General features: G+C 43.1%; 1 protein-coding gene across 2 annotated transcripts in view; it reads left to right on the top strand.

Annotated features, from left to right (window-relative positions):
* PITPNC1 (phosphatidylinositol transfer protein cytoplasmic 1) overlaps nucleotides 1-27877 on the top strand; it is a 141543-nt gene that overhangs the window by 38856 nt on the left and 74810 nt on the right. For both annotated transcript variants that reach the window (XM_080994989.1, XM_080994990.1), the window contains one exon: nucleotides 25765-25913. In XM_080994989.1, coding sequence (XP_080851115.1) covers nucleotides 25765-25913 — 149 coding nt within the window. The remainder of the gene's footprint in view (nucleotides 1-25764; nucleotides 25914-27877) is intronic.

Genomic DNA, 27877 nt, shown 5'->3' with positions numbered 1-27877 from the left:
AATTCTCATGTTCAGGATACTCAATTTCATTCCCTCTCGTACCCAGTTTTCCCCCTCAGCTGGTCAGCCCACTAAGCTTGCTTAAGTTTCAATTGAAAGTAACAAATTTTGCATAAAGGTTCAAGATTGTGTAGAAAGTGGAACGGAAAACTACTGGAATTATTACAGTCCCATTCTGCAATTTTAATATGTTATACAAATCTTTCCGCTTCTGTTCATTATGACTTATTATGGTTAATGAGTGGAAAAGCCTTGTATGTAAACTAAACTAATTTTCATTTGCGAGCTGCTGTTTCATTTTTCATAAATGCTCTCTGAAGGCATCACAGGGCAAAAATTAATAGTGAATCTAATGTTTAACCCCAAATTATAACATAACAAACATCAGATGAAGAGTTCTTATAAATATTGTTCAACTTGTAGGTTGTGGAAGGAAATGGCTAAAAAAAATCTTTGTAGGCCCTACCAGGTCCCAGACCTAGAGAACAGCTGGGCAGTGGGTCATCTGCACCTGGGGAAACAGGACAGCTGTTCAGTTGTGTAAAAAGAAAAGTCAGTTTTTCTGAACTCCTGAGAAACTGAAGTTATTGGTCCTTAAAATTATGCGGAGTACAATTTTCCATACAGGAAGGTTTTAGAGATTAAGTTCTGCTACATGGAAATCTTGAGAACCTCTGTTCGTGCCAAGTGTGAATTTGACCTTGAAGAAGCACTGATTACTATTTTTGGTAACATCTGGAAAGTTTTTACAATGCATCGTTCTACATATGGGGAATTTTTTTCAGAATAAAAAACAACAACACTTGGATTTTCATGCATTATTTCTTCCAGATTGCTTTCAAAGAGCATTCATGACAAGAAAATAGTAATTTCCAGCATCAAACCAAAGAAATTGTTCTTATGGAAATAGCATTCGTGACAAGAAAACACAAAGTAAATAAGTTGCTATCACGTAATCCAGCATCACTTTTTAAGGTTGTAAAGCGCAGAGAAAAGTAATAACAAAAATAATTGGAAATCACGAGGAGAAATTATAGTAGTGCACCAAGACCAGTACCAAGGGCTTTTTTTCAACTGGAAGTCATCGGCACCTCTGTTGCGTTCCGGCACCTCTGTAGTGTTGAGTTGCCATTTCCCTACCACTTATCTAGAAGTGACAAACAGGTGACTGGGAGAATGTTTTAAATGATACAAACATGGGTGAGGTGGAACTGTATAGATCTTACCTACAGAAATGGTGCCAAGATATCCCACATCTTACCAGTTTGACGCAACGGGACGTTCCCTTCTTCTCCTCGCCACGGAACCCTCCCCATATCTGCTCTGGAGGGCCCTGTTACACAAGTGAAAGTCAGTTCTACAACTGGGCTGACAGCGGTGGACATCACTGAGCCCATCATGTATGCTTAGATTATTTAAGTACCTATGCAGTTTTGAAGGAACTTCTTTCGGATAGGTGAGCCTCGAGTCGCATGAGAACATCTAAACAGCTTCATAATCTTATCGGCTGCCAATCTTTCTAAACTTTAGACTTTACCATTATGGAAGGCTCGGAGAGAGAAGCTGGTGTGGTTAAAAGGGATTTATAGGGTACAATGCGTCCTGAGAAGGCAGTGGTAGAGAAACAGTGCAGCTCTTTTCAGGCTAGAACTGTAGCCTAGAGGGCATCCTCGACATAGGGTCTAGTTTGACAGGTGTTCTGGGAGTGTTGGTTGTGCTGGAGGTGGGTTGATGGAGGCCCTGATTAAAGGCCCACCTTAGGTTGTCAGGGTGGCATCATTGAGAAACCATTGTATCCAAGGCTTATATAAAATACAAAGTGGGGAGAAGAGCTCTGCTAAAAGGACAGGCAGCATACTTTATTTCAGTTATGAGCAAGAAACACTGTGTTTCGCGTAAATAAATCCCTTGGTAGCATTAAGTTGCACAACCAGCACTTAATGAAGGAATCTCATTAACTTTGGAAGGTCAAGTCACATGAATGCACCTGTCAGGTTCTCCATTGCTGTATTTTTCAGCAGATCTTAGCATAGCTACGCCCTGTCTCTCCATTTCCTCTTTTACGTTGAAGCAGACAAATTTTAGGAGCAAATTCTTGAAGATTATTAAAGCTACAAGAATCCTAATTGAAATGCACCAGTTCTTTTCATGCAGTGTAAGCTAAAAAACACATGCTAAAGTGACTTCCCCCCAGCTCTTAGTCCTGTGAAATTTCCCCTTTCCCTGGTAACAACTACCTTGCATTTTTGAAGATGTTTGCGATTTCAAAGATAAAAGACAGTAACTGCAGCATCATATCAGTTTGGACACATGCCAAGTGTGTGTTTGAGTGAAAGCTGTTTGGATTCCAAGTAATTGTCTTTACTATTCAAAGTTGCTCTAGAAAGTTGTGTAAACTTGGATGTATGCATGTTGAATTATTTATGTGAAAAACGTGTACTTTTTGCATCCATAGATTTTTATATATTTTGTTGGGCGTGATTGTCCTTTTCACTGCACTTCTTGTATGCATCATTATGAAAAGAGGCACCGTGATAATAGGGGATGCTACTTTGATCTGTAGAGCACCACTCAGTGGTGGTTTGGAAATTGTCTGACATACTGGTGACGGTAATAGCTGACCCTGTTTTTGGGCTGCTGATGTTGGAATTTTAACATAAAAATTTCAGAAAGGCCAGGAAGGCTGAAGAAAACGGCACATGTTGCATATCCCATTGCAGGCAACAGACAAACCTTTTTCGTTCTTAAGGTATATAATAAAGTTTTAAATTATTGTTCTGTAGGAGCAAGTGCTTCACACCATTAAAATCGTGAGTACTGTATTCTCAAAGTTCTTTCTTTTTTAAAAAAATAAGATATTTATTAAGATTTTCAAAATATTACAAAATAAAAATAGAAAAAAGAAAAACACAAAAAATAAAAATAATTAAAAACAACTCAATCTTTCCATTACTTATTTTTCATTAGCTTATTTCCCGGACCTCCTCACGCCTCCCTTTTTTGTATTCCAGTTCAGTTTGTTGGTTCAGCAAATCCTTCCCCTCTTTGTCTATCCTAATCATTAATCTTAAAATATTGTAACATTAAATTTTTACCTGTTAGTAATCCATTTTTCATATTCCCTTATAGTATTGCAGCTAAAAACCACTTAATTTCTATCCAACATCATTCTAACATTCATTAATTTTACAATATTTCTGTAAATAGTCTTTAAATTTCTTCCAATCTTCTTCCACCGACTCTTCTCCCTGGTCCCGGATTCTGCCAGTCATTTCCGCCAGTTCCATGTATTCTCAAAGTTCAAAGTTTCAGATTTATAAGATCAATTTACTGGTGCTCGTTAATGGTTGCTCGTCATCCTGGAAAAAAGTGACAAGTGGGGTGCCGCAGGGTTCTGTCCTGGGTCCGTTGTTGTTCAACATCTTTATAAATGACCTGGAAGAATAAATTAAGGGGATGTTCATCAAATTTACAGATGACACCAAACTGGGAGGGTTGGCTAATGCCGCAGAAGACAGAATAAGAATTCAAAATGACCTTAACAGATTGGAGAACTGGGTGCAAGCTAACAAAATGAATTTCAATAGGGACAAATGTAAGGTTCTGCACTTAGGCAGGAAGAACCAGATGCACAAATATAGGATGGGGGACACCTGGCTTACTAGCAGTACCTGTGAAAAGATACAGGGGTTTTGGTGGACCACAAGCTTAACATGAGTCAACAGTGTGATGCAGCAGCAAAAAAAAGCTAATGCTATTCTAGGTTGCATCAACAGAAGTATAGTGTCCAGATCAAGGGAAGTAACAGTACCACTCTATTCTGCCTTGGTCAGACCACATTTCGAATACTGTGTCCAGTTCTGGGCAACTCAATTTAAGAAGGATGTTGACTAGCTGGAATGTGTGTCAAGGAGGGCAGCCAAGAGGATGAAGGGTCTGGAAACTAAGCCTTATGAGGAATGCTTGCAGGAGCTGGAAAAGAGGAGACTGAGAGGAGACAGGATAGCCATCTTCAAATATCTTAAGGACTGTCACACGGAGGAGGGAGCAGGCTTGTTTTGTCCTGCTTTGGAGGGTAGGACTCAAAGCAATGGCTTCAAGTTACAAGAAAGGAGAGTTCCACTAAACATTTGGGGGAAACTTTCTGACAGTAAGAGCTGTTTGGCTGTGTAACAGATTCCCATGAGAGGTGATTGACTCTCCTTCCTTGGAGGTTTTTAAGCAGAGATTGGATGGTCATCTGCTATGGACACTTTAGCTTAGATTCCTGCATTGTAGGGGGTTGGACTAGATGACCCTTGGGTCCCTTCCAACTGTGAGATTCTATGATTCTATTAAATTTATTTTCATGAAGTAGAAGGAATGAGGTACCTCTAACTACCAAGCTGTTTCCCTATATAAAATTGTACAAGCTTGAAAAGCTCATTTTAACAAAGTCTGCCCCTTTATTTTAAACTCATTAGTTATTTAGCCTGCAGAGTTCTCCTCCACAAGGACATGCCCTTTTTGGAGAAATCTTATTAGGCCCCAAGCTTTTGAGCCTATGATGTGGCTTACTGTTTGCTGTGGCAATGCTGTTGTACATCTTGTTGATATATTTTTCACTGAATGATTCATTCTTTTCATTTTGTTTTATGTTGTAATACCATGCAATGTAAACAGCAATTCTAACTGCAGGAACCTAAGAGGGATTTTAAAGGTCAGGCTGTCGTTAAATCTCTCCATTTAGATGTTCTGAGATCAAGATATTACATTTCAGTCATATGTGATAATCTGAGTCTAAATCAGAAAGTTCTCTTCTTCAAGGAGACATTTGTAATTAGATTGATGATTTGTAGCATGCTAATGCTTAATGAAGTTGCTTTAGAGGCAAGATAACATGGGACAGAGAGAAGCAAGTGTTTTGAGTCCTACATATGCTTTGAGCATTATAGATCTCTCAACTGCATTTTTTAAAAACCATTTTAACGGAATTCTATGAGTTGTTCCCAATCCATTCATAGAATGAAGACTTCCATGGATGAGAGGCAGGCAATTGTAGCAATTTCTCTCTTTTTCTTGAAGCCTCTACTCTACCTCCCATGGTGCTTTGGAGGGTTCCACTACACTTTGGAGCAGATTGGGTATTTGTAGAGGGGAAAGGAATAAGCAAAATTCGTCTCCCTCTCCCTTCTGTTCATAGAATCTTTTGCTGACTTAAAGAGCCATCCTTGATCAGAAGGCCAGCCTAGGCCACAACTCGGCATGCTCTTGTTTAATAACTGACCCCATAGTTTACAGATTTTGTATTTAGTTCTTCCGTATATTTTTAAAATAATGAGGGTCATTGCTTAGGTATATACCTTATTTTATTGTTCTGTCTCAGGCAGGTGTCCATATGGTATTTTATTGTTGTTAATAATGCTTATTTTCTCTAAGTTTTCAACATCTGTAATAAAAAAAAATTAAATCTGAAAAGGAAGACAACTTTCCCCTATCTACCTGCAGTAGAGTGCAAAATCTGTTTCTGCATTGGGAGGTTGCTCATTTTGCCACAAGGGAAGATGCAAAAGTTCATATTCAACCATTATGGAGAAATTCACCTGGATTTCCAGATATAGTCACTCTACAAGTGAGTCTGTATGCAGACAGCTTCTCTGCTTTCGCTGTAAGCTTTATCACATAGCCTGAGTCGCAGTAGTAGTATTCCTCAAGAAAGGTATAAATGTCTCACATCAGTTCCCCACCCCCATCCCCCTTGCTTTCCCCCACATGTTGACAGTGTACCTTCTTTGCAATTGTTTTCAAAATACACTTTATGGTCAGAATATCTTGTGTAGAAATCCTGGGCAGGCAGCTGGTCAGCATGTGTTGCCTCTGGATTTAGTGTGTGTGTTTATACACAAAAGGTAAAGGTAAAGGGACCCCTGACCATTAGGTCTAGTTGCAGACGACTCTGGGGATGCGGCGCTCATCTTACTTTATTGGCCGAGGGAGCCGGTGTGCAGCTTCTGGGTCATGTGGCCAGCATGACTAAGCCGCTTCTGGCAAACCAGAGCAGCGCACGGAAACGCTGTTTACCTTCCAGCCGGAGGTAAACCTATTTATCTACTTGCACTTTGATGTGCTTTCAAACTGCTAGGTTGGCAGGAGCAGGGACTGAGCAACGGGAGCTCACCCTGTCACGGGGATTTGAACCGCCGACCTTCTGATTGGCAAGTCCTAGCCTCTGTGGTTTAACCCACAGCGCCACCCGCGTCCCGTTTATACACAAAGAACATGCCTAATACCCAAAAAGTCTCCATATGGAACTGTTCTGAATAAGAAGGAACATGGCTTGGCTAAAAGGGATTTATAGGTATCATGCGTCATGGTGTGTTGCTTAACAAGAAATTTCTTAAGTTTGCAATAGATGTATAGTACAATATCTGAAAGGCCACCTCTTTTCCTAAAGGTTGTTAAGAGTGCCAGCCAGGAGCAGGCATTCTGTGTAACAGGCCAAACCATGAAATTCCTTCTCCACGGAGGTATGCCTCTCACCTTTGTTGCATAGCTTCCTTCATATGCTGAAGATGCACCCATTTATCTTGGCTTTTGACACCTGAGATTTATATATTTTAGGACCCACCCTATGTAAATTGTTTAAACTGATTTTAAAATTGTAGTTTAATATTGTTGCAGCCTTCCCTTGGACCTTATAGTGAATGCCAGTAAATACTGCTGCTGCTGCTGCTGCTGCTGCTACTACTACTACTAACAATAATAATACATGGAAATATAATTTCTATGACGTCTTAGTGGATGTTAGGACAGCATAATTATGAGGGTCATTAAAGATTTCCCCTGACCCACCTCCAGTTATCGTAGGAGGATAAAATTGCACATGTGTAATGATACATCTCTCCATAGGTAACGTGTTAATTTGTAGCTCTGAACTCCTAGCGGTTTCTCTGTTATGGGTGCTAATGTGGAGTAACTTCTGATAATGGAACCAGTTGAATTCAGAGTGGTTATCAGGTTCCTGTGCTTGAAAGGGTGCACACAACGGGAGACGTTCGATGAGATGAAAGGGATTTATGAGGAGGATGCCCCATAGTATGACATAGTCAAGCACTGGCATCATCAGTTCAAGTGTGGTCAGACTTTGGTGGAATAGCTCCCATTCCTGGGCGACCACAGTCTGCCATTGATGAAGACACCAGACACCATCTGGCAAATGTAGGCTGCCATTTTGGAGGATCGCTGCATAACCATTCGCCAATTAGCTGCAGATGTCAAGATCAGTGTGGGCTATATAGAAAAAATCATCCGTGACCATTTGCACATGGGAAAGGTGTCTGCACCGTGGGTTCCCCAGCTGCTGCTGCCTTTCCAGAAGCAGGCATGAGTCACATGCTCACGGGCTCTTTTGGCCATGTGTCACAAAAACCATGATGACTTCTTCGCCAGACTAATTACTCAGGACAAAACATGGGCCCATCATTATGACTCAGAGACTAAATCCCAGTCCAAACAATGGAAGCACTCTTGCCTCACCATCTCCAAAGTAGGTACGTGTCCAACTGTCAGTGGGCAAGGTCATGCTCATGGTCTTTTGGGACCAGTGTGGAGTAGTGGTGATGGATTTCCTGGCAAAGGGTACCACAATTACCAGAAGAAGAAGAAGAAGAGTTTGGATTTGATATCCCGCCTTTCACTCCCCTTCAGGAGTCTCAAAGCGGCTAACATTCTCCTTTCCCTTCCTCCCCCACAACAAACACTCTGTGAGGTGAGTGGGGCTGAGAGACTTCAAAGAAGTGTGACTGGCCCAAGGTCACCCAGCAGCTGCATGTGGAGGAGCGGAGACGCGAACCCGGTTCCCCAGATTAGGAGACTACCGCTCTTAACCACTACACCACACAGGACATACTATGCTTCACTGCTGCAGAAATTGCAGAAGGCCATCAAAATTGAGATGCATGGTATGCTGACCCAAGGTGTCTGCCTCCTGCAGGATAACACACCGGTTCACAGCTCGCATGTTGCTCAGACGGAAGCATGGTCCTGACACTATGAAATCCTCTCTCACCCTCCTTATTCTCCCGACCTCACACCATCTGACTTCCACTTCTTTCCAATCATGAAGTTATTTTTGACGGGCAAGCTTTTTCCAGACGATGAAATGCTGATTTCTGACGTCAAGTCGTGGCTTCTGGCGCAACCTTCTGACTTCCACAGACGAGGTCTCCATAGCTGCATAAAGCGATGGGAGAAGTGTTTGGCTCTTGCTGGTAGCTATGTAGAGAAGGACTAATAACTGTTCCCAGTTTTGTTTGCCTCAGTCCACGGCAAGTACGTGAGGGGAAATCTTTAATGAACGCCCCTCGTATGTTTATTGTTGGACTATTCACTTCTTTCAAGGACTGCAATGATTTACACCAGTGTGGTGGATTCGGACATACGTAAATGAGTGAATATGATTTATTCTCATGTTGAGGACAGTGCATTTTTAGATTAAATATTCATGCAGTTGGACAGTAAACCATTTTATCCTTTCCTCTTAACTGACTCCCCAGCCTCACTGAGCTGTGGATTATTATAAACTAGAAGCCTGCAGAGAATACAGGGACAGATGGATTTTAATCTGCCACTAATTTATATTTGCCACATAGCAGAGCTGATGTTGAGACAATAAAATAACGAGAGCTTTGACTTCTTAAACTCTTAGGTAAAGCTGGCATTGAGTTGTCTGCTAGTTTAAGTATTTTCCACCAAAGACATTAACAACCCAAAATAATGTATTTCAGCCAGAGCTAGTAAATTTGAGAAAAAGGAATTTGAGCTATGGGTCAAGAGTTACTTATTTGGATCAGTCTTCATACAGAAAGTAAGAGAACTGTATATTAACTTGTGGGAAATTATAAAGAAAATAAGCCAGCTTAATTATGAAAATCAATCTATTAATTAGTCAGTACATATGTAAATATTCTCCCCAAACAGGAATATTTTCAATTATATTTCTTCATTCACAGTCACCTATTGCACCTTGTACAGGCACCAGAACTCATTAGAATACTAATATCTGCCTTATTATGCCTGATTTGCATAAGAACTGAGATCCCATGTGTTCACGTTTAGTTCAGTGTTTCTATTTATACAAAACAGGATTTTTCCACTTCATCTTTCTGTGTCTGGGCAATTAGGCTGAAAAGGACACTGTCATTCTAGTTGAGGACCAGATTTATGATTGGTTAAAAATAGTTATAAAGAAAGCTAAACCAATAGAAATAAAATGAGACAGATGCACCAAGCTCATCTATCTTAGGTTCTTGTCATAGGATCAATCACTGCCGTACCCATCTCTCATGCAGATCTTATTGCAAGCTTATTTCTCTGACACTGCTCAACTGTCCATACATTCCTTTTGTCCCAGATTTAATTGGGCATAAAAGCTGAAGGAATGAACTGTGTGTAGCTTTCATGCCACTTCTGAGGCTGGTGCCCTTTCTTGTAAGAACAACTGTATTCTATCTGAAAGAATCAAATGCAATTAATGAGTGCTTTCAAAAAAGATAATAAGGGATGCAAAAAAAATATAAACAATCCTGAATTGACCATCTGTAACAAATGCAAACAAATCAAAATTATCAAACCTAGACAACATCTAAAAAAGCAGAGACATCACCTTGCCAACAAAGGTCCATATAGTTAAAGCTATGGTTTTCCCAGTAGTGATGTATGGAAGTGAGAGCTGGACCATAAAGAAGGCTGATCGCTGAAGAATTGATGCTTTTGAATTATGGTGCTGGAGGAGACTCTTGAGAGTCCCATGGACTGCAAGAAGATCAAACCTATCCATTCTGAAAGAAATCAGCCCTGAGTGCTCACTGGAAGGACAGATCCTGAAGCTGAGGCTCCAATACTTTGGCCACCTCAGGAGAATAGAAGACTCCCTGGAAAAGACCCTGATGTTGGGAAAGATGGAGGGCACAAGGAGAAGGGGACGACAGAGGATGAGATGGTTGGACAGTGTTCTCGAAGCTACCAGCATGAGTTTGACCAAACTGTGGGAGGCAGTGGAAGACAGGAGTGCCTGGCGTGCTCTGGTCCATGGGGTCACGAAGAGTCGGACACGACTAAACGACTAAACAACAACAACATCCCCAGACAATACCAGTAGTGTCCCAGAATTTGTAAAACTGGTAAAGAAAGTTACATCAATATGCTGCTTCATCTACACCTAGATGAGAAATCTTAAGAGGGTACCAGACTTCTTGTTGTACTACAACATTCTTCATTTGAGAAATAGCAACCTTTCAATTGAAAGCTTTGCAGCAACGTGTGATTATTTACTGAAGAGAGATACACAGAGGGCTTATGTTGAAAGACAGCAGTTGGATAAAGCATAACATCCAACTTTGGGATAAATCCTTTTGCATTAAAGGTTTGGGCTAAGTGGAGAAAGATTTTGGCCACTGACATTTCCCCTGTGTCTAGTTTCCCCAAGCAGGATTTTTTAAACTAGGTAATCTGCGTAAGTGCTGCAGTTTTGCCCAAAATAAATGACGGTTGGTGATTGCAAAGTCACTGCAGCATTTTCTCGGCAGTGGCACCCAGATTGTAGAGCAGCTTGCCTAGGGAGGTGTGTGTTTCGGCCTTGACAGCTTGCCTTTCAACAGGTGTCGAAGATGACAATATTTTAGCAAGCCTTCCAATTCTGCCTCTGATGTCTTAACTGCTGCTTCTTTCTCTTCTTTTGTTGCTACATCTCTTATTTTGTGTTGTATGATCTGTAAGTTTGCAGTACACTTTGGTCAAAACTGTATAGAAACTATTTATATAAATCAAAGATTGTGTCTAAAAGGTATACAAAGTATACATACAGTAGCTAATTATAAAGTTAATATTTGGCAGCTCTGGCTACATAAAAGAATCTGCTGCCTTTTCCTCTCATCATGCAGTCAGTCCAGCATTAGCATTCCATGCTTCTAGTAAAGGTAAAGGGACCCCTGACCGTTAGGTCCAGTCGTGGCCGACTCTGGGGTTGCAGCGCTCATCTCACTTTATTGGCCAAGGCGAACCAGAGCAGCGCACAGAAACGCTGTTTACCTTCCCGCCGGAGCGGTCCCTATTTATCTACTTGCACTTTGACGTGCTTTCGAACTGCTAGGTTGGCAGGAGCAGGGACCGAGCAACGGGAGCTCACCCCGTCGCGGGATTCGAACCGCCAACCTTCTGATCGGCAAGCCCTAGGCTCTGTGGTTTAGACCACAGCGCCACCCGCTAATTAGTCATCACATCCCAGCATCCCTAGACAACTGCCTCTCCATGTGTGTAGTAGTAATCACATAGGACATGTTTTAAGTTGCTGCTGTGTGTTTGCATTGGGGGCCTGTTTTCAATGACTGGGGAGCATCTGTTCATCTTCCAACAGAGCAGCCAAAGCAGTTTCTCTGCCAAAACCAGGCCAACATGCTGACTGAAATGGATCTAGAAAACCAGTTTTCTCCAAGAGCGCTTGGATTGGGTCCACGGCCACCCGCTTAAAAGTCTTGCCCAAGAAGGGAAGATTGCCAACAGGACAGTAGTTTCTTAGATTTTCAGAATCCAGGCGGGTTTCTTGAGGTGTGAATTTACCACTGCCTTGTTCAAGCAGGTAGGGACCACCCCCTCCCATTAATCACCTCCCTGGCCCAGCCACCTCTCCCATCCCTGCTAGTTGTTATCAGCCAAGAGGGGCAAGGGTCCACAGTGCAAGTGGTTGCCCTGTCAGATCAAAACACCTTACCCATAAACTCATCCAACACAACAGGACCAGATATCCCTTGAGATTCATTTGCTTGTAACAGCAGAGTCAAGATCAGGCATAGGCAGACTGGGCCCTCCAGATATTTTTTGGCCTACAACTCCCATGATCCCTAGCTAACAAAACAGGAGGTCAGGGATGATGGGAATTGTAGTTTCAAAACATCTGGAGGGCCGAATTTGCCTAGCCTTGTGGATGCAAGCGATTTTATCCTCAAAATATTTTGCAAACTAGTCACAGCGAGCTACCATTGGTTCTGCAATGCTCTTCAGGCCAGCCTGTAAGAGACTCCACACTATCCAGAAAAGCTCGTGAGGATGCAATGGAGGCAGCCTTCTTTGCTGCCTTCATTGCGGGTAGGTAGGCTCGATGATTAGCCCTAACCAACGTTAACAGTCCCTTTCTTTCATTGCTTTTTTCTGCTCATTGCCAACCCATGGCTTGTATATTAACTTTGCTTTAGAACTCAGATCATGATTTGAGCTTCCAGACATTTAGACAATCAATAGTACAGAGCAGCCTGTGGGCTCACCAAACCACAATGTGTAAAGCTGTTTGTCTGCTTTAGTTTTCCATTTGCACTGCAAATCATTACTTAGAACAGTCTGTCTGCTTTGAAAGCAACAAAGGGTCTTGTTGCACCTTAAAGATTAACAGATTTATTGTGCCATAAGCTTTTCACATTTTGTGCATGGAGGCTTATGCCTTCAAAAACTTGTTAGGGCACTTCCAGACTGTCAACTGGTTTTGGGTGGGATTCAATCACATAATGGCAAAATCAGGTTGTGTAATGAAAGTTGATTCGGTGCTCTTGCGCAATAAACTCCTAAGTCCCAATACTGGACTTTTTGTTATAAGGAAAGTGAGGATTAACAATTGCTTGAGACACAATGAACGCTCACGACATATGGGACATCTTATAACTTCTTTGAAAACTGTGCAAACAAATTCTTAATAAACAGGTCATCGGGAAGGGAGCTGTAGATCTTTCTACCTTTTGCCTTAATTCCTCACATCTTACTACTGTTATTAATGCAGTAATACTTTGCCCAGCTCTGTTGCAATCCTACATCTGCTAACTTCAATCATGTGCCCTCAGCATAAAAATAGTTAAACCAGAGCTAAATTTGAACTATTCAAACAGTTTATTGTAAAAATATGATCTTTTGGTTAGGGAATATGACATACAACAATAGTTCGTGTTAGCCCTTGGCTTTTTCTCCCCATTTATGGAGGTTAAATTTGGTTTGACTAACATTATGAGAAAGCTCCTGAATTGTCTTCTGCACAGGGCTGCCAACCTGAATAAAAAATGGGGGGGCAGGTAACCCCACACAATCAATTTCCCACATGGTCTAGTCCTTCCCCTGCCTATCCCCTTAATATCCTTAAGAGGGTCTCATCTCCAGTCTTCCCACTCCTGGAAGTAGGAAGACAGAAAAGGTCCTCCTTTCCTTCCACTCTGCAGTTTTAATCTGAAAATCTTAGGTGCACTACTGCGCCCAGAGCTCAGAAACTGCTCGCGCTGATGAAATTCCCTGTCACAAAATGCGCCTAGAACACTGGGAGTTTCAAACACTGAGAGCGACATAACCTCACCCTGGAACAAAGGACCAAGGGATTCTGATTCCAAAAGGGAAGCCCTCCAATCTGTCTGACACATAATGCACTGCCTGATGCTGAGTGTGTTTTAGTGATACACAACATAATATTTAATAACAGCACTCTTCTTTTGGAGCCAGGCTATTAGAAGACCACAAGTGCTCCGTGTAAATAGAGCCTTGGTTTGTCTCAGGCAATAATGCAGAAGATGGATAATTCCCACTCTAATATATATGTTTTGGCCTATTGTGTTGATGTCAAATGAAGCCAGACTCTGGATGGACACTCTAAAGCGTTTTTATCTCTTGGCGCTAAGTAAAATAAGCTGTGAGAGGCACACAATGGAGAAAGTGGATTTAGCATCCTTTGGAGCCTTCTAGGGGATATGACTTCTAATTGTGCATTCTCTTTGTGTCACCGGGAAACACAAGGCTAGCAAATGTAACCTTTAAGCAGCAGGGATAGAACAGCTGCATAAATTGTTAAATGTCACATAAAGCATTGTCAAAGCAAAGCACAGCCAGTTCTTTTCTTTAATCTGGATTTATTTATAACATAAAAAACGACGATAAAACAAGATTCTATTCCCAATTACAAGCAGCAGGGAGAGGTAGAATCACTGGGTAATTCATCCAAGTGCATCAGAATTCAGCTGCCTCTCCCACCCCTACCCGGCCACCATTACCCGTGTAGGAAGGAGAGACCTAGTTCACAGCTAATAGCAGAGGAAAAGCCAGAGGGTGAGCACACTTTAGTGCATATCTGTCAGGACATGTAAGTGTTAGAAAACTGTGGAAAGGACTGGGGAGTCCCACCACACATAAACCAGCAACTTGGCACATCAGAAGTTCTCTGGCATCTGGTCTGGGGATTTAGGACAAGTTGTGGCAAGAAGAGATGTGATAGCAGTGGCAGTAGCGGCAGGATTAACATGTTGAAGGGATATAGGTTATGGATTACAAACCTGCCCCATCCACCTTTAATTTCCCTTGATTCTCATTCCTGGATACTGCTGTGAGGGAGAAGATCCTTGGAGAAGGGGTCACGGTGTATGGACCTAGTATTGGTTGCAAGTACAGCTTAGTGGTCTGCCAGTTCCATAGTATCTAAGACAGTCTAATGAGGCTTGGTGGCAGCTAGGCATGGCTTCAACCAGTTTTCTCTGGTGGTGTCCTGTGGTTCACCAGAATATGGAGAAAAGCACTCAAGTCAGCATGTGGATCAACCTTTTAAGTAGGTAGGAAATGTGTGGAGTGCAATGGAGAAAGTTGGCAGATTGTTAATTTCCCAACCCCAACTTAAATTCTCTTTGCCTTATGCATAGACCTGTATAACTGAAGGACCGTATCCACCTCCATGACACTGAGGGCCAGTTCCGAGGGCCATCTGGCAGTTCCCTCACTGCGAGAAGTGAAGCTACAGGGAACCAGGAAGAGGGCCTTCTGTGTAGTGGCACCTTCCCATCAGATGTCAAACAGATAAACGACTGCACAGCTTTCTGAAGACTTCAGAACTCAGCCCTGTATCGGGATGTTTTAATGTTTGATGTTTTGCTGTGTTTTTATTATATTGGAAGCCACCCAGAGAGGTTGGGGCAACCCAGTCAGATGGGTGGGGTATAAGTATTATTATTATTATTATTAGTAGTAGTAGTAGTAGTATTAAGACCATATATTTATCAAGGTGGGTTGTCTTCTGTCTGTGTATTCCCACACTTTTTATGCCATTGGCTAGCAGCTCTTGTCCTTCCTTCAAATATGACTGGTCAGCAGGGAAGGAGTGCAGTCGACTCACAACTTAAAATTAAAATGTTTAAATTACGCGATGTCAGCTTTACATGGTTGGCAACCAGCTGGTTGGAATCACACAACTGATTGCGCAGAAGGCTGAGAGCATAAAAGCTCTTTTGGTGCAGGGTTTTCCCAACACAGAAAGAGCTTTTGAGCTCTCAGAGTTGCTTATCAAGCTCTGTTGAGATCTTGCAGGAACTCGGCCCTCCCCCTGGGACTCCCAGTATACTCTCAGGGTAGCATATGAGCAAATACGTTTTACATATTTGAATATAGGAGGAGGTTATATGTAAATCAATGATTAATTGTCCCTTTGTGTTGAAATTGCTTCCCTCCCTCCTACATCCCCTTGTGTACATTCACTACACCCAGGAGATGGACTAGATTGCTCTCCAAGCTTAAAACCCATTCCGAAATCTATGCCTACCAATTCCCGTATAACATTTTTTCTTTACAGAGTGCCTATGAAACATTTTCTAGTCATAAGGGCTAGAATAGGCATAAAATGAGAGTTTCTCTAGGAATGCTGTTGCTATGCTCAAACAGCTTATGCAAATAGACTCCCCGTAACCTCTGGAAAACAGCTCATGAGAGCTGGGGAGGGCCTCCTGGAATGATATATGGAGTTTTTTGCGGGGCCATAGTAGGACAGGAAAATCAAGTACTGGAAGGAGACACCTTCTACAAGCAAGAACTTTTAAAGCCTTGTGTGGTAGCTTTAACAGAGAATGAGCCCTGCTCATGTAACATATCTCAGTGAGGAGACAGCAAGGGTGTGGGATTGTGACTGGTGGCCTCCCTCTCCTACCGTCCACACGTTCTTCCAAAGTTCTGCACAGGCTCTGGATTCTTGATTGGAGACACTGCAAGATGATGTACTTAATTGTGCCCCAATTATGGGTACAGTGCCTAGGCATGTGCAGATTATAAACAGGGTTCACAAAAAGTTATACTCCCTCTGAAAGAGCGGGTACGTTGCTTGGGGGTGCTCCTGGATCCTTTGCTATATCTTGAAGCTCTAGTGGCCTCGATGACACAGAATACTTTCTATCAGCTTTGGCTGGTGGCCCAGTTGCGCCTCTTTTTGGATAGGGATAACCCAGCTTCTGTTGTCTGTGCTCTGATAACCTGTAGGTAGGATTACTGGAAGGCGTTATATATAGGGCTGCCTCTTTAGATGGTTTAGAAACTTCAGCTGGTGCTGAATTTGGCAGCTGATGAGACTTGCCACCTCACGACACTCACAGAAACATTGAAATCAATTCCTATCATTCTACTTTTTTGTCTAATTAGCATTCGACTCAAAATGAGACCTTGAATTGACTTTGAGCTACTCTGTGTTTCTCATGCTCACGAATAACCACTTTGTTGTTTGCTCAGATGGTAACTGAACTCCAATCAACGGGTTTTTAAATATAATTGAAATTGATTACCCGAAGCACGATTTAGAACAATAGGCTTTGCAAAAATTGCCTTGTTGAAAGCTAGAGCAAAGTAAAACATTACTTTTATCTCTTAGACTATATCTGTAAAAAAAAAAGCTTTGTTCTTTTTCAAAGCAGATGGCTCTTCTTTCTTTAACAGAAAAGAAAAAGATTACACACACTTCATAGTATAGGTCCACAAATACAGTTGCCTCTGGCAACCATAAATTTAATTATTGTAACCAGTAAAGAAAACTTTCAGTATATTTCACTATAGGAGTAAAAGGTAAAGGGACCCCTGACCATTAGGTCCAGTTGTGACCGACTCTGGGTTGCGGCGCTCATCTTGCTTTATTGGCCAAGGGAGCCAGCGTACAGCTTCCAGGTCATGTGGCCAGCATGATGAAGCCACTTCTGGCGAACCAGAGCAGCGCATGGAAACGCCGTTTACCTTCCCGCCGGAGCGGTACCTATTTATCTACTTGCACTTTGACATGCTTTCGAACTGCTAGGTTGGCAGGAGCAGGGACCGAGCAATGGGAGCTCACCCTGTCACAGGGATTCGAACCGCTGACCTTCTGATCGGCAAGTCCTAGGCTCTGTGGTTTAACCCACAGCACCACCCGCGTCCCTCACTATAGGAGTAATATGGTTTTAAAAGTTGGCAGTACCAGTGGGAGGTAGAGGTTGCCTCTTTCCAGCTGGCACCCGGCTTTCAGTCATGGGTTGGTGGGAGAATATTGCTGTTGTTTGCATCCATCTGTCTCAAGAGACAATGCAGTGCGCCTCCGGGGGTGAAGTGAAACCACTGCGTTAGCAGCACCAAAGTGAGCTCCGCAGGGTGCAAGCCTGGACAGTATGTATGGAGGTCCTGATCTGCCCAGATAACAAGACAGACACACACACCCTGGCCTTGTTTATGTGGTCCACAGGGAAAGCAGAGCAATACATTTGGCACTAGTTTGGCTGCAGGAGATGCCGGGAGGAGGGGCATACAAGGCGCCATCCAACCGTCTTAGGCACTCCACTTTGGATTTGTGTAGGGTTTACCCCTTAGGCTTTTCTTCTCCCAAAAATGTCCCGCAAGGCAGTGGAAGTATAGGATAAGAGTTTTCCTTTTCCTAAATGGGCTGCCTTCTCTGGGTTGAGGAGCCCCATCTGCCCCTCACTTCCCTCTACAGCAAGCTTCCTCAACCTCGGCCCTCCAGATGTTTTGAGACTACACTTCCCATCATCCCTGACCACTGGTCCTGCTAGCTAGGGATCATGGAAGTTGTAGGCCAAAAACATCTGGAGGGCCGAGGTTGAGGAAGCCTGATCTACAGCATGTGCAGAAGCCTCCTTCTTGACCGTTCGACCCGCTGTTGGTCTCATCCGCTCAATCCGCCGGAACTTGTCTTCTTATGCAGGTGTATGTCGTCTCTGTGTCCCCAAAGGACTCTGGAGTTCAGATTTTCTTTTTATATTTTGCTTTGAGGGGTTATGTTTTTTGTTTTGTTTTTGGAAGTCAGTGAATAATGAACTTTGCAAATTTGTGAGTGTTGTTGTTGTTTAGTCGTGTCCGACTCTTCGTGACCCCATGGACCAGAGCACACCAGGCACTCCTGTCTTCCACTGCCTCCCGCAGTTTGGTCAAACTCATGCTGGTAGCTTCGAGAACACTGTCCAACCATCCATCTCGTTCTCTGTTGTCCCTTTCTCCTTGTGCCCTCAATCTTTCCCAACATCAGGGTCTTTTCCAGGGAGTGTTCTCTTCTCATGAGGTGGCCAAAGTATTGGAGCCTCAGTTTCACAATCTGTCTTTCCAGTGAGCACTCAGGGCTGATTTCCTTAAGAATGGAGAGGTTTGATCTTCTTGCAGTCCATTGTGAGTGTTTAACTTTAACCTATTTCGACTAATGTTGGATATTACCCTGTAGTTTATTATTTTTTCTACAAAGCCCTGTGTGTGCAGTTTTGTGGAAAATATATAAATGTCCAAGTATTCTTTTAACTGTAAAAACAATTTTACAATTTTCTAAGTTTTTTATAAGCTTGTAATTTTTAAACAGTTGAAATATCTCTGCAGTTTAAAGAGGTAAAACATTTCTTGCGTTCATATGAACTTTGAATTCACCTGACACACGTCTCCTTAGCAGATTCCTGTCATTCCTCCTTTTATATTTTTTGAATTTTGGCTACAAATGGAATGCACTTAGAGATGCATTATTCACCAGCAGCATGACCAGGCACTCTTCCAGTACTTAACTTTTAAAAAATCTTTTTCAGCTTCAGAGGAAAAAGAAAGAAAGAAGTAAGGTCCAAATCAGGCATGTTATTGGCGATCTTTTTTGTTTCAAACCAGGTCTGCTTCAATTACTTATAAAGCAAAGGGCTGGGACATTTTTAGAGCAAAAGTAGATAAGGATGATTAACTCTTCCCCCCTTTATCTCGGTCTTCTCTCTTCATATATTTCTTTCCTCAGCCAATCTGTTTCATCTGGGTGAAAAAGTATTTGAGGGAAGACCTAACAAGGAAGTGATAGATGCAGGAGGGCTCAGCTCTTCTCATTTGCTTGTGCCCCCTTTGCTCTAAAAATATAATTTATTTATTTCATAAAATTTGTACACTGTTTGATTGTAAAACAATAACACCATGAAAGCGGGTTACAAAATGATAAAACAAAAAAATCAAGAAAACATAGTTTAAAATATATGAAAAGTTAAAATACTAAAATACACGTGTACACACACAGAGAGACAGACAGAGAGAGACTTTCCTGGAAAGGGAACAAAAGTGAAAAAAGTTTGATTCTTCCATCTCTCTAAAAAATATACAACAATAATGCGTATAGTACAGTTTCTGATTTTTCAGTACCATACAGATATACACAATTTGCATATGGAATGCCATTAAATAATCCTTCCAAAGAAGCTGATACAATGACATCTAAGTCAATTAATGTACAGTTATATATTCTGGGACAAATAACAATCTCCAGTAATTAGCACATCCCTCTTGCGGTTATTGATGTTTCATCCTCGGGAGTGAATAGTTGCTCTCTTGATGAAGGGAGCTCTCCATGTTTCTCAGTGTAATTTCTACCATGGCTTAAAGGATGGAAGGCAGCAGATGTTGCAAGTACATGAGAAATTGGCAAGTACATGCCAATTTGGAAGAGAAGTGGTCTCATTTCAGACCAGAGCCTTGTAGCTCTACCCATTAATTGTATTTCCATTTTTTGCTGCTTGCTAGCACTATGCTGGTTGTTTTTTTTTTTAAAAACCACAATTCACATGGGAAAGGGGTGACAAGAAGTTGCCTCAAATTGGAAAAGTAAGTCTGCAGAAATTGTCAAGGGGAAAGCCCTTCTTCATGCATCACATAGTTAAACTATGGAACTCACTCCCACAGGAGGCCACCAACTTTAGTGGTTTTTTAAAAGGATTTGACAAATTAATGGAGGAGAAATGTAAAAAAAGGTAAAGGACCCCTGGACAGTGAAGTCCAGTTGAAGGTGACTACATTAATACCTCTGGTTACTCCTTGTGTCTTCCTTCTGAATGCGTTGGGTAACGAGCTCTGCTAACCTGGAAGTAGGTGCTCCTGGAAGCAAACTTTGTCCCAGGATGTGAGCGGAAGTCGTGCGCTGGAGGCAGGCCCCATTAGCGAAAGCGCGCCTCAGGTTAAGAACGGTTTCATGTTAAGAACGGGCCTCCGGAGAGAATTAAGTTCATAACCGGAGGTACCACTGTACAGGGTTGCGGCGGTCATCTCGATTTCAGGCCGAGGGAGCCGGTGTTTGTCTACAGACTGCTTACCGGGTCATGGGGCCAGCATGACTAAACTGCTTCTGGCGCAACAGAACACCGTGACAGAAACCAGATCGCATGGAAACGCCGTTTACCTTCCCACCGCAGCAGTACCTATTTATCTACTTGCACAGGCATGTTTTGAGCTGCTAGGTTGGCAGGAGCTGGGACAGAGCAACGGAAGCTCACCCCGTTGTGCGGATTTGAACTGCTGACCCTTGAATCAGCAAGCCCAAGAGGCTCAATGGTTTTAGACCTCAGCGCCACCTGTATCCAGTGGAGAAGAACAAGGTTATAAATGACTACTAGCCATGATGGCTATGCTCTGTCTCCACAGTTGGAGTAATACTTCTAGATACCAGAAGCCACAGGAAGAGGGAATGCTCTTGTGTTAGGGTCTTACTTGCAGGTTTCCCCACAGGTATCTAAGCTGTCACTGTGAGAACAGGATGCTAGACAAGATAGGGCCTGATCCAGCAAGCTTTACGTGTATTACTGTGGTGGAAATGTGGCATGGTTCTTGCCTCATCAGTGTTACAAAGTGGCTGAAGGTTGTATGTTTGTATTCTTTAAATGAATACAAACATACAACCTTCAGCCACCTTGTAACACTGATTTTTTAAAAAAACGTTTGTAACCTTTGCATTGCTCTCCACAGCCTCATTCGCTGCCCATATTCACTTTGGGGCTCCTGAGGGTGATGTGATTAAAACAAAAACAAAAACTTGACTTGGAATAACTTGGAATAGATTTTTACATTGCCCTAATTAGGCTATTCCCAGTCCTGATATACCTCACAGCACCCCCTCCACCTTTTGCAGAACACTCGGGGGTGTTAAACAGTGCTTTAAAAGGCAGCAGTGGGAGTTATACTATATATCTCCCCTCCAAGCCAGATGCTGGGGTGGGGTGGGGTGGGCAGTGCTCTGCTTTTCCTCCCTCCTCCCTAAAGCCATCTTTTAGGGTGTTGGTTTGTTGTTGTTGTTTTGTGGGAGGAACCTTCCGGAACATGAAGTTCCCTTCCCTGCCATCCTGCAGCTGCCTCCGGAGCAGGGAAGGTTCCCGGTTTAAAAATTATTCTAATTGTAGGCTTTGTCACAAAACCACAAGGATGTCTTGCAGAAAACGCTGGTGCTTCACTCGGTGCTGACACTAAATACACACAGGCTCAGTTAAAGGCATATCCAGGCATGCTGATCGGCAGCCACGTGCTTTAGCCTTGAGCCTCCTCCTCTGAGCTAGCTAAATAAGAGTTACAGAGTGCTTTTTTTTAAAAAAAAGAGAAAGAATGCATTTACAGACAGGCTCAGGTGAACAACCTATAAATCTTCCTTGTAGATGTTTTCAGTAAATCATTCTGAAACGAAAGGGTACATTGAACCCCCTGAATTGAATGTCACGCCTCCCTTTGCTGCAGATGCAGCTTGGACTTTTTCTCCCTCGCGTCTCCGTGTCTCTCCCTTCCACAAATCTCTTTTTACTGTGGAAGGTACCCATGCTCAGGAACGCCTTTGCTCTCACCTGTGAAATGTTGCAGGGTATGCAGATATGTTGCATGCTGCCCGGCCTCTTCCATTTCCATTCCTGTGGCAATGTCTGAGGCCAGTAGGAGAGTATGTAGCATTGGCTGCAGAAAGGAGCACTTTTTTGGGGGGGGCAGCACACCCTGTGGCAGAAAGCACTGAAAAATGGCGAGGCGCCAGCAGAGTCCCCAAGGGCCCCTCAGTTGCCAGTCAGGAGCTGGCGTAGCGAGAAAAGGGACAAGCACATCCTTCTGCCCTCGATGGCACGACTGCTGGGGCTTTGGATGCAATGGCGGGTCTGCCCCTCTTCTTGCTGGGTTTTGCTGCTCCCCAGCCAGGCTTTGGATTGCTCTGCCCAGTACAGTGGTACCTCGGGTTAAGAATTTAATTCGTTCGGGAGGTCCGTTCTTAACCTGAAACTGTTCTTAACCTGAAGCACCACTTTAGCTAATGGGGCCTCCCACTGCTGCTGCGCGATTTCTGTTCTCATCTCATCCTGAAGCAAAGTTCTTAACCCGAGGTAATATTTCTGGGTTAGCGGCGTCTGTAACCTGAAGCGTCTGTAACCTGAAGCGTATGTAACCTGAGGTACCACTGTACGCTTGAAAGTAATATAACCCGTGCTCTTTTTCTAGAAAAAGAGGTGCCGGAACTCACCATGAACGCCTCCCTTGTTGTCTTAGAATGGCGACAGTGTTCACCTGAGAGGTGCCAGAGCCAAGTTCCGGAGAGCAGGGGTGTAGGAAGGGGGGGGCGGTGGGAGCTGACTGCCCTGGGTGCCCTCACTGAAGTGGGTGACATTCAGTGCGCTGCCTGCCCATGACTCCCAAGCCTACTCCAAGCCGTCGGGGTAAGGGGGGGAGCTGGTCCGCTGTAGGAATGATTGCTGGGTGCGAAGCACACTCCCCACCCGCGGGCAGCCTCACCTGCCTACACGCGTGACCTTGAGGTGCAGGGCACACTCCCCCTCACAGATAAAGCCACAGCTGTCTGAACATCTTGCCCCCTGTCTAACCTTTTGTGGTCTCGGTAGTCTGCGGTGTCCTGTCTGTGACCTTTGTCTCTTTCGTCATACACTGTGCAAGGGGAAAATGACACGGTGGAAATAGGTGCCAAAATAACTTTGTACCACCCCACGATCTCGGGACTGGAAGATGTGTAAAGGTCACAGCCCAAAATGTATCTGCCTGGGTTTGCATATTGTGTCAATAAAAGGAGCCTCCACAGAGCTGGCCGGCAGCTTGGTTGCAGCTCACAGCTCACCTGCATTATCAACTCCTGCCTCATGTCCTTCATTTCACGCTGCTTTGCTGACAGCATTCCCCCCTTTTCCCTTTGTTTTGACAGCTTGGGGGAGGCTTGGGAGTCGTGGGTGGGCAGTGTGGCCAAGATCCGCCATGGGTGGCTCGCTTCGCCCCCGGCAGCAGGGCACACATGCCACTCTGGCACCCGAACGGCTATCCCATGCCTGGGAGGGCACCCTATGCACGCGCCCCCTCGGGAGCGCGCCTGTCCTGGGCAGCGCGGGCATATGCTCTGCCGCTGCTGGAGAGTTCCGGCTGAAGGGAAAAAAGCCCTGAATATAATTTAAAAGTGCCTAGATGCTGCTGGATTGTGCTACATATTTACACTCTTTTCAGCCCTAAAAAATATGTGCGTATATAATCCATTCTTGCTGTCATTTCAAACACCTGAAATACGAGCCCATTCAGACCCTGAGCAGTTGGAATGGGATTGCAGACCAAAGATACACAAGTTCTCCACTTATATCCCTGGAACATTTGAACATATTCTGATGCTGTGCTGGAACACTTTGGACCTTACTGTTCTCCATGGGACCAGTATGTGTCCCAGCAAATGACTGAATTTTCCCATCTCTGCTTGGCAGCATCCATTGTTCACATTTTAATTTATAATTTTATGGCTAGGACAGCTTCTACCTGGGAACTCTCTGTTGACAGTAAAGCTTATAATCCATCCCCCTTTCTTGCCTTTCCTGTTGTTCAGATGAATTCTATGCTAGTTCTATATGCTACAATATATTAATGTAATCTGTATGGCGATCAGTTGCAAAATCGTCCTTGGCTTCCACAGAAGTGAGATTGAGTATAATCTGCTATTGTGCAATTTTTTACACAGAAAACATCTCCGTAGGTTAAATGATCCACAAGCTTTTAAGTAGACGTTAGTAGCCGAGTTCTAATTATGAATACATTAAATGTATAACAAAAATCCACTTGTGCTATGGTAGGCACAGTTTGTAATAATGATATAACACTTCATCTGCAGGGTTAATGCCACAATATAAGCACCAGCTTTTTAAATACCCAAGGCAGAAGGGCCATTCTGTAACTCTTTGTTATCTGTAATTGGATTATCTCAGTTTTAACTTAACACAGTACTTTCAGAAATGTGCATTTTAACAGATCGAGTACAATGTGTACTTGATATTTTTGTTTTGTTTTTTACTTTACTTGGTTTTTACTAAAATGTTTTAATGTTGAAATGTACCCACTAAATAGAGACTTGACTTTTGCAAATATTTTGGGTGGGATTCAACTAAGTTGTTACATGCACACAATAGGACTTCTCCCCCTCAGCTCTTCCTCATGCCCCCCCCCCCATTTCTTTTCCAGAGTGATGGTGAAAAGCCCAGAACAGGTGGGTGTTTTTGGGGGGGGGGGAGGATAGGAGGGAAAGCCTTTTTACATGAGCAGAGCCATTCCATGCACACATAACCCCATTTAGCACTACTCTGAATTCCCCCCTTGGTTTATGTTTAATTTTAAAAATCTCAGCTGCTACTGAGTTTAACTAGGTTTAACTGAAGTCAAAGTCTATTCTGAAAGTTGTTAAACACTTGCACTTCTGCACTTATTTAATATTTTTGTGGACAGTTTACAACTGATGTCCTTTAAGTTTTACATTATATACATTTTGCAGTATATGCATTCTGTTAACGGAAATAAGTGTATTTTACTCCTAATTATAGTTATTTTAAAATGTTTTTAATTGTTTTTATTGATAATATTAACATTTCCTGTCAACCACTTTAGAGGTTTTACTACAATCAGCTGGTATATAAATTTTGTTAATTAAATGAAGCAGGTAATTGAATAATAAATCGTTGCCAAAAGAAAAAGAGGAAGAAGTTAGTTTTGTTTCGCATCATACTGTCCCTGCCATCCTGAGGATGAATCTCTTGGGGATTTAGGCTACTATTTACAAATCAGTTCAAAGGAATCTTCAAGGTCTTTTGAAAAATAATGCATTCATGTTACTTTAGATATTTCATTCCTTCTCTGCCCACTTCTGGAACAAATCCATTCAGGTTCTCCTATAATCAAAAACTATTTTTAATAGTCTCAGGTGGGCTGAGATGCTGTATGTAGAGTGGCCCAAATAGAGGCAGCTATGGGAAGAAAGAAATGTTTGAACTGGCCCATCTAAGCTGACACATCTAGGAGCAATTTGTGTGATTGTGAGGCCACGTTTTCCTGTCAATGAACTTGCTGTGAGTTGCTGTTAGGATCCAGGGGCCGCCTGTGTGTGTGTGTGAGCTCGGTTGCATGCTCCTCACAGCTTTGTCTTTAAGAACCATTCCATGTAGAGCGAATTACAACTGTCTGAAGCAGCCCTATGATGCTGTAATGTTAAATTAATACCTAGAAATGCTTTGGAAAGGCTCTGTGTATAAAAGTTCTACAGACGCATCTCGATTATTTATCCCCATCAGCCATTCTCAGGGTAGTTAGCAGATTTCTTCAAGAAATACTTTTCATTATGCGGATTACTAGGGTGAGGTTCACTTCTTTCCCCGATGATTTTGCGGCAGACCTAAATGTTTTGCTTCTCCTTTTGCTTTGCAGTACAGAATTGGACAGCTGTACATGATCAGTAAACACAGCCACGAGCAAAGTGATCGTGGAGAAGGGGTAGAAGTGGTGCAGAACGAACCCTATGAAGATCCGAATTATGGGAATGGTCAACTGACCGAAAAACGGGTTTATCTGAACAGGTAAACATTTCTGCCATTGCATTGTCCTGGAACATCTATGCAGATTTGGGAGGTAAAGTCTTCTTGTGCAGTTTGTTCTGTTTCAAGCACAGGGGGTGTGGGTGGAAAACCACTGATTTATAGAATTTATGAGAGAAACCATGGGGGTGAAGGTTCTTTCCAAATGTGCAGCCTTTGCCATTGAAAAGGAGTGTGGCATGGGGGCAGAGTAGTAGCTTTGGAAATGACATACCGTATTTTTTCGTGTATAAGACTAGGTTCCACCCCTAAAAATAATGTCCAAAATTTGGAGGTGTCTTATACACAGGGGCCATCTCCCCCCATTTTCTTAAATCGGAGTCCCCCAAAATAAGGGATGTCTTATACATGGGGGCATCTTATAGACAGAAAAATACAGTACAGTGGTACCTCGGGTTACATACACTTCAGGTTACATATACTTCAGGTTACAGACTCTGCTAACCCAGAAATAGTGCTTCAGGTTAAGAACTTTGCTTCAGGATGGGAACAGAAATCGTGCTTCGGCAGCACGGCGGCAGCAGGAGGCCCCATTAGCTAAAGTGGTGCTTCATGTTAAGAACAGTTTCAGGTTAAGAACAGACCTCCGGAACGAGTTAAGTACTTAACCCGAGGTACCACTGTACTTTCCTCTTCTCCATTTCTTCTTAAGACATTTTGTTTAGGTTTTATGCCCGGTATATATGTGTTACAGTTGCACTTGCTCAACTCTCTGTCTCAGTGCTTCCCAAACTTCCCCCCTCTATGGGCCTACTTGGAAATTGCTGAGGGTCTTGGCCAATCTTAATGATTTTTCTGCCTGCTATAGCAATTCTAATGTGCTAGATTCTGCATATGATTTTTAATTCTGTTTTTATTGCTTCTTTTACTTCTTATATTCCAATTTGAATCGAAATTGTAAGCGTTCATCACAGACATCCCACAGACCACCTGAATGAAGCTCGCAGACCACTGGTCACAGTTTAGCAGCTGGCATGTGAGACAAAAGTCAGCACAGCTTCCCCTTTCTGTACAGATTAGTCTAAGAATTATGCCTGAGAGAAAACAAACTATAAGGTGACATGAATGAAGACCAGGCAGGACTCCAGATACAATGATGCTTAAAGTGCACTGAAGATAAGGATTTGTGTAAGCAATTCACCATAAATCCAGTCACCAAGGGAACTGCCTCTGGTGACAGCCTGTGTCCTAGTCAGGACGTGCAGCAACATACAAATCCTCTCCGCTCCCTGGAGCTCCCAGTGAATTTCAAGGAATTGCTGTTCCAAAGCTCAGTATGACATCAGGCCTCCCCAAATTCCAGTGTGGAAGAGTTGGTCAGGTGGGTGGATGATCTCTCCAGCTCTGGGATTTGAAACGGGCAGTGCAAGAGACTTGCCTTGGTTCTGCCTTCTCAGTGCAATATGTGAGACAATGCCCAGCCGCAAGTGTCTTATACATACCAGAGGACTTCGAGGAGGAGAAGGATGGGTGATGACCAAGAATAATGACTGGTTTCTGACCCAAGCCAACCTTTCTGAACACTTTCTGGACACTGTGTTCGCCAAACTTGGGTCCCCAGCTGTTTTGGTAGCTGTGTGCAGGCGCGGGTGGCGATATCGCCGCTTCTGCGCAGGCATGAACGGCGGCAAACCTGCCACTTCTGGGTTTGTCATGGTCGCAACTTGGAACGTCCACGAGTGGAGGCTGTTGTAAATAGAGGTTCTACTGTACTACAGTTCCCATCATCCCTGACCACTGGTCCTGTTAGCTAAGGATGATGGGAGTTGTAGTCCAAAAACAGCTGGAGACCGAAGTTTGGCCAACACTGCTGTAGAGAATCACGAGAGCTAGAAATGTTTGGAGTGCATAGAAGAAAATTCCACTCATGGATCATTTATAAGCTGAACAACCCTAGGGAAAGTTCACTGATGTTGTGAAAATGTTTATTTTACACACTAGATTTG

The sequence above is a fragment of the Podarcis pityusensis genome (genome assembly GCF_964106645.2).
Source record: "Podarcis pityusensis genome assembly, chromosome: 2".
Classification (NCBI taxonomy): Eukaryota; Metazoa; Chordata; class Lepidosauria; order Squamata; family Lacertidae; genus Podarcis; species Podarcis pityusensis.
Note: the sequence above shows the minus strand (reverse complement) of the source record. Positions and strands in the feature narration are given on the sequence as shown.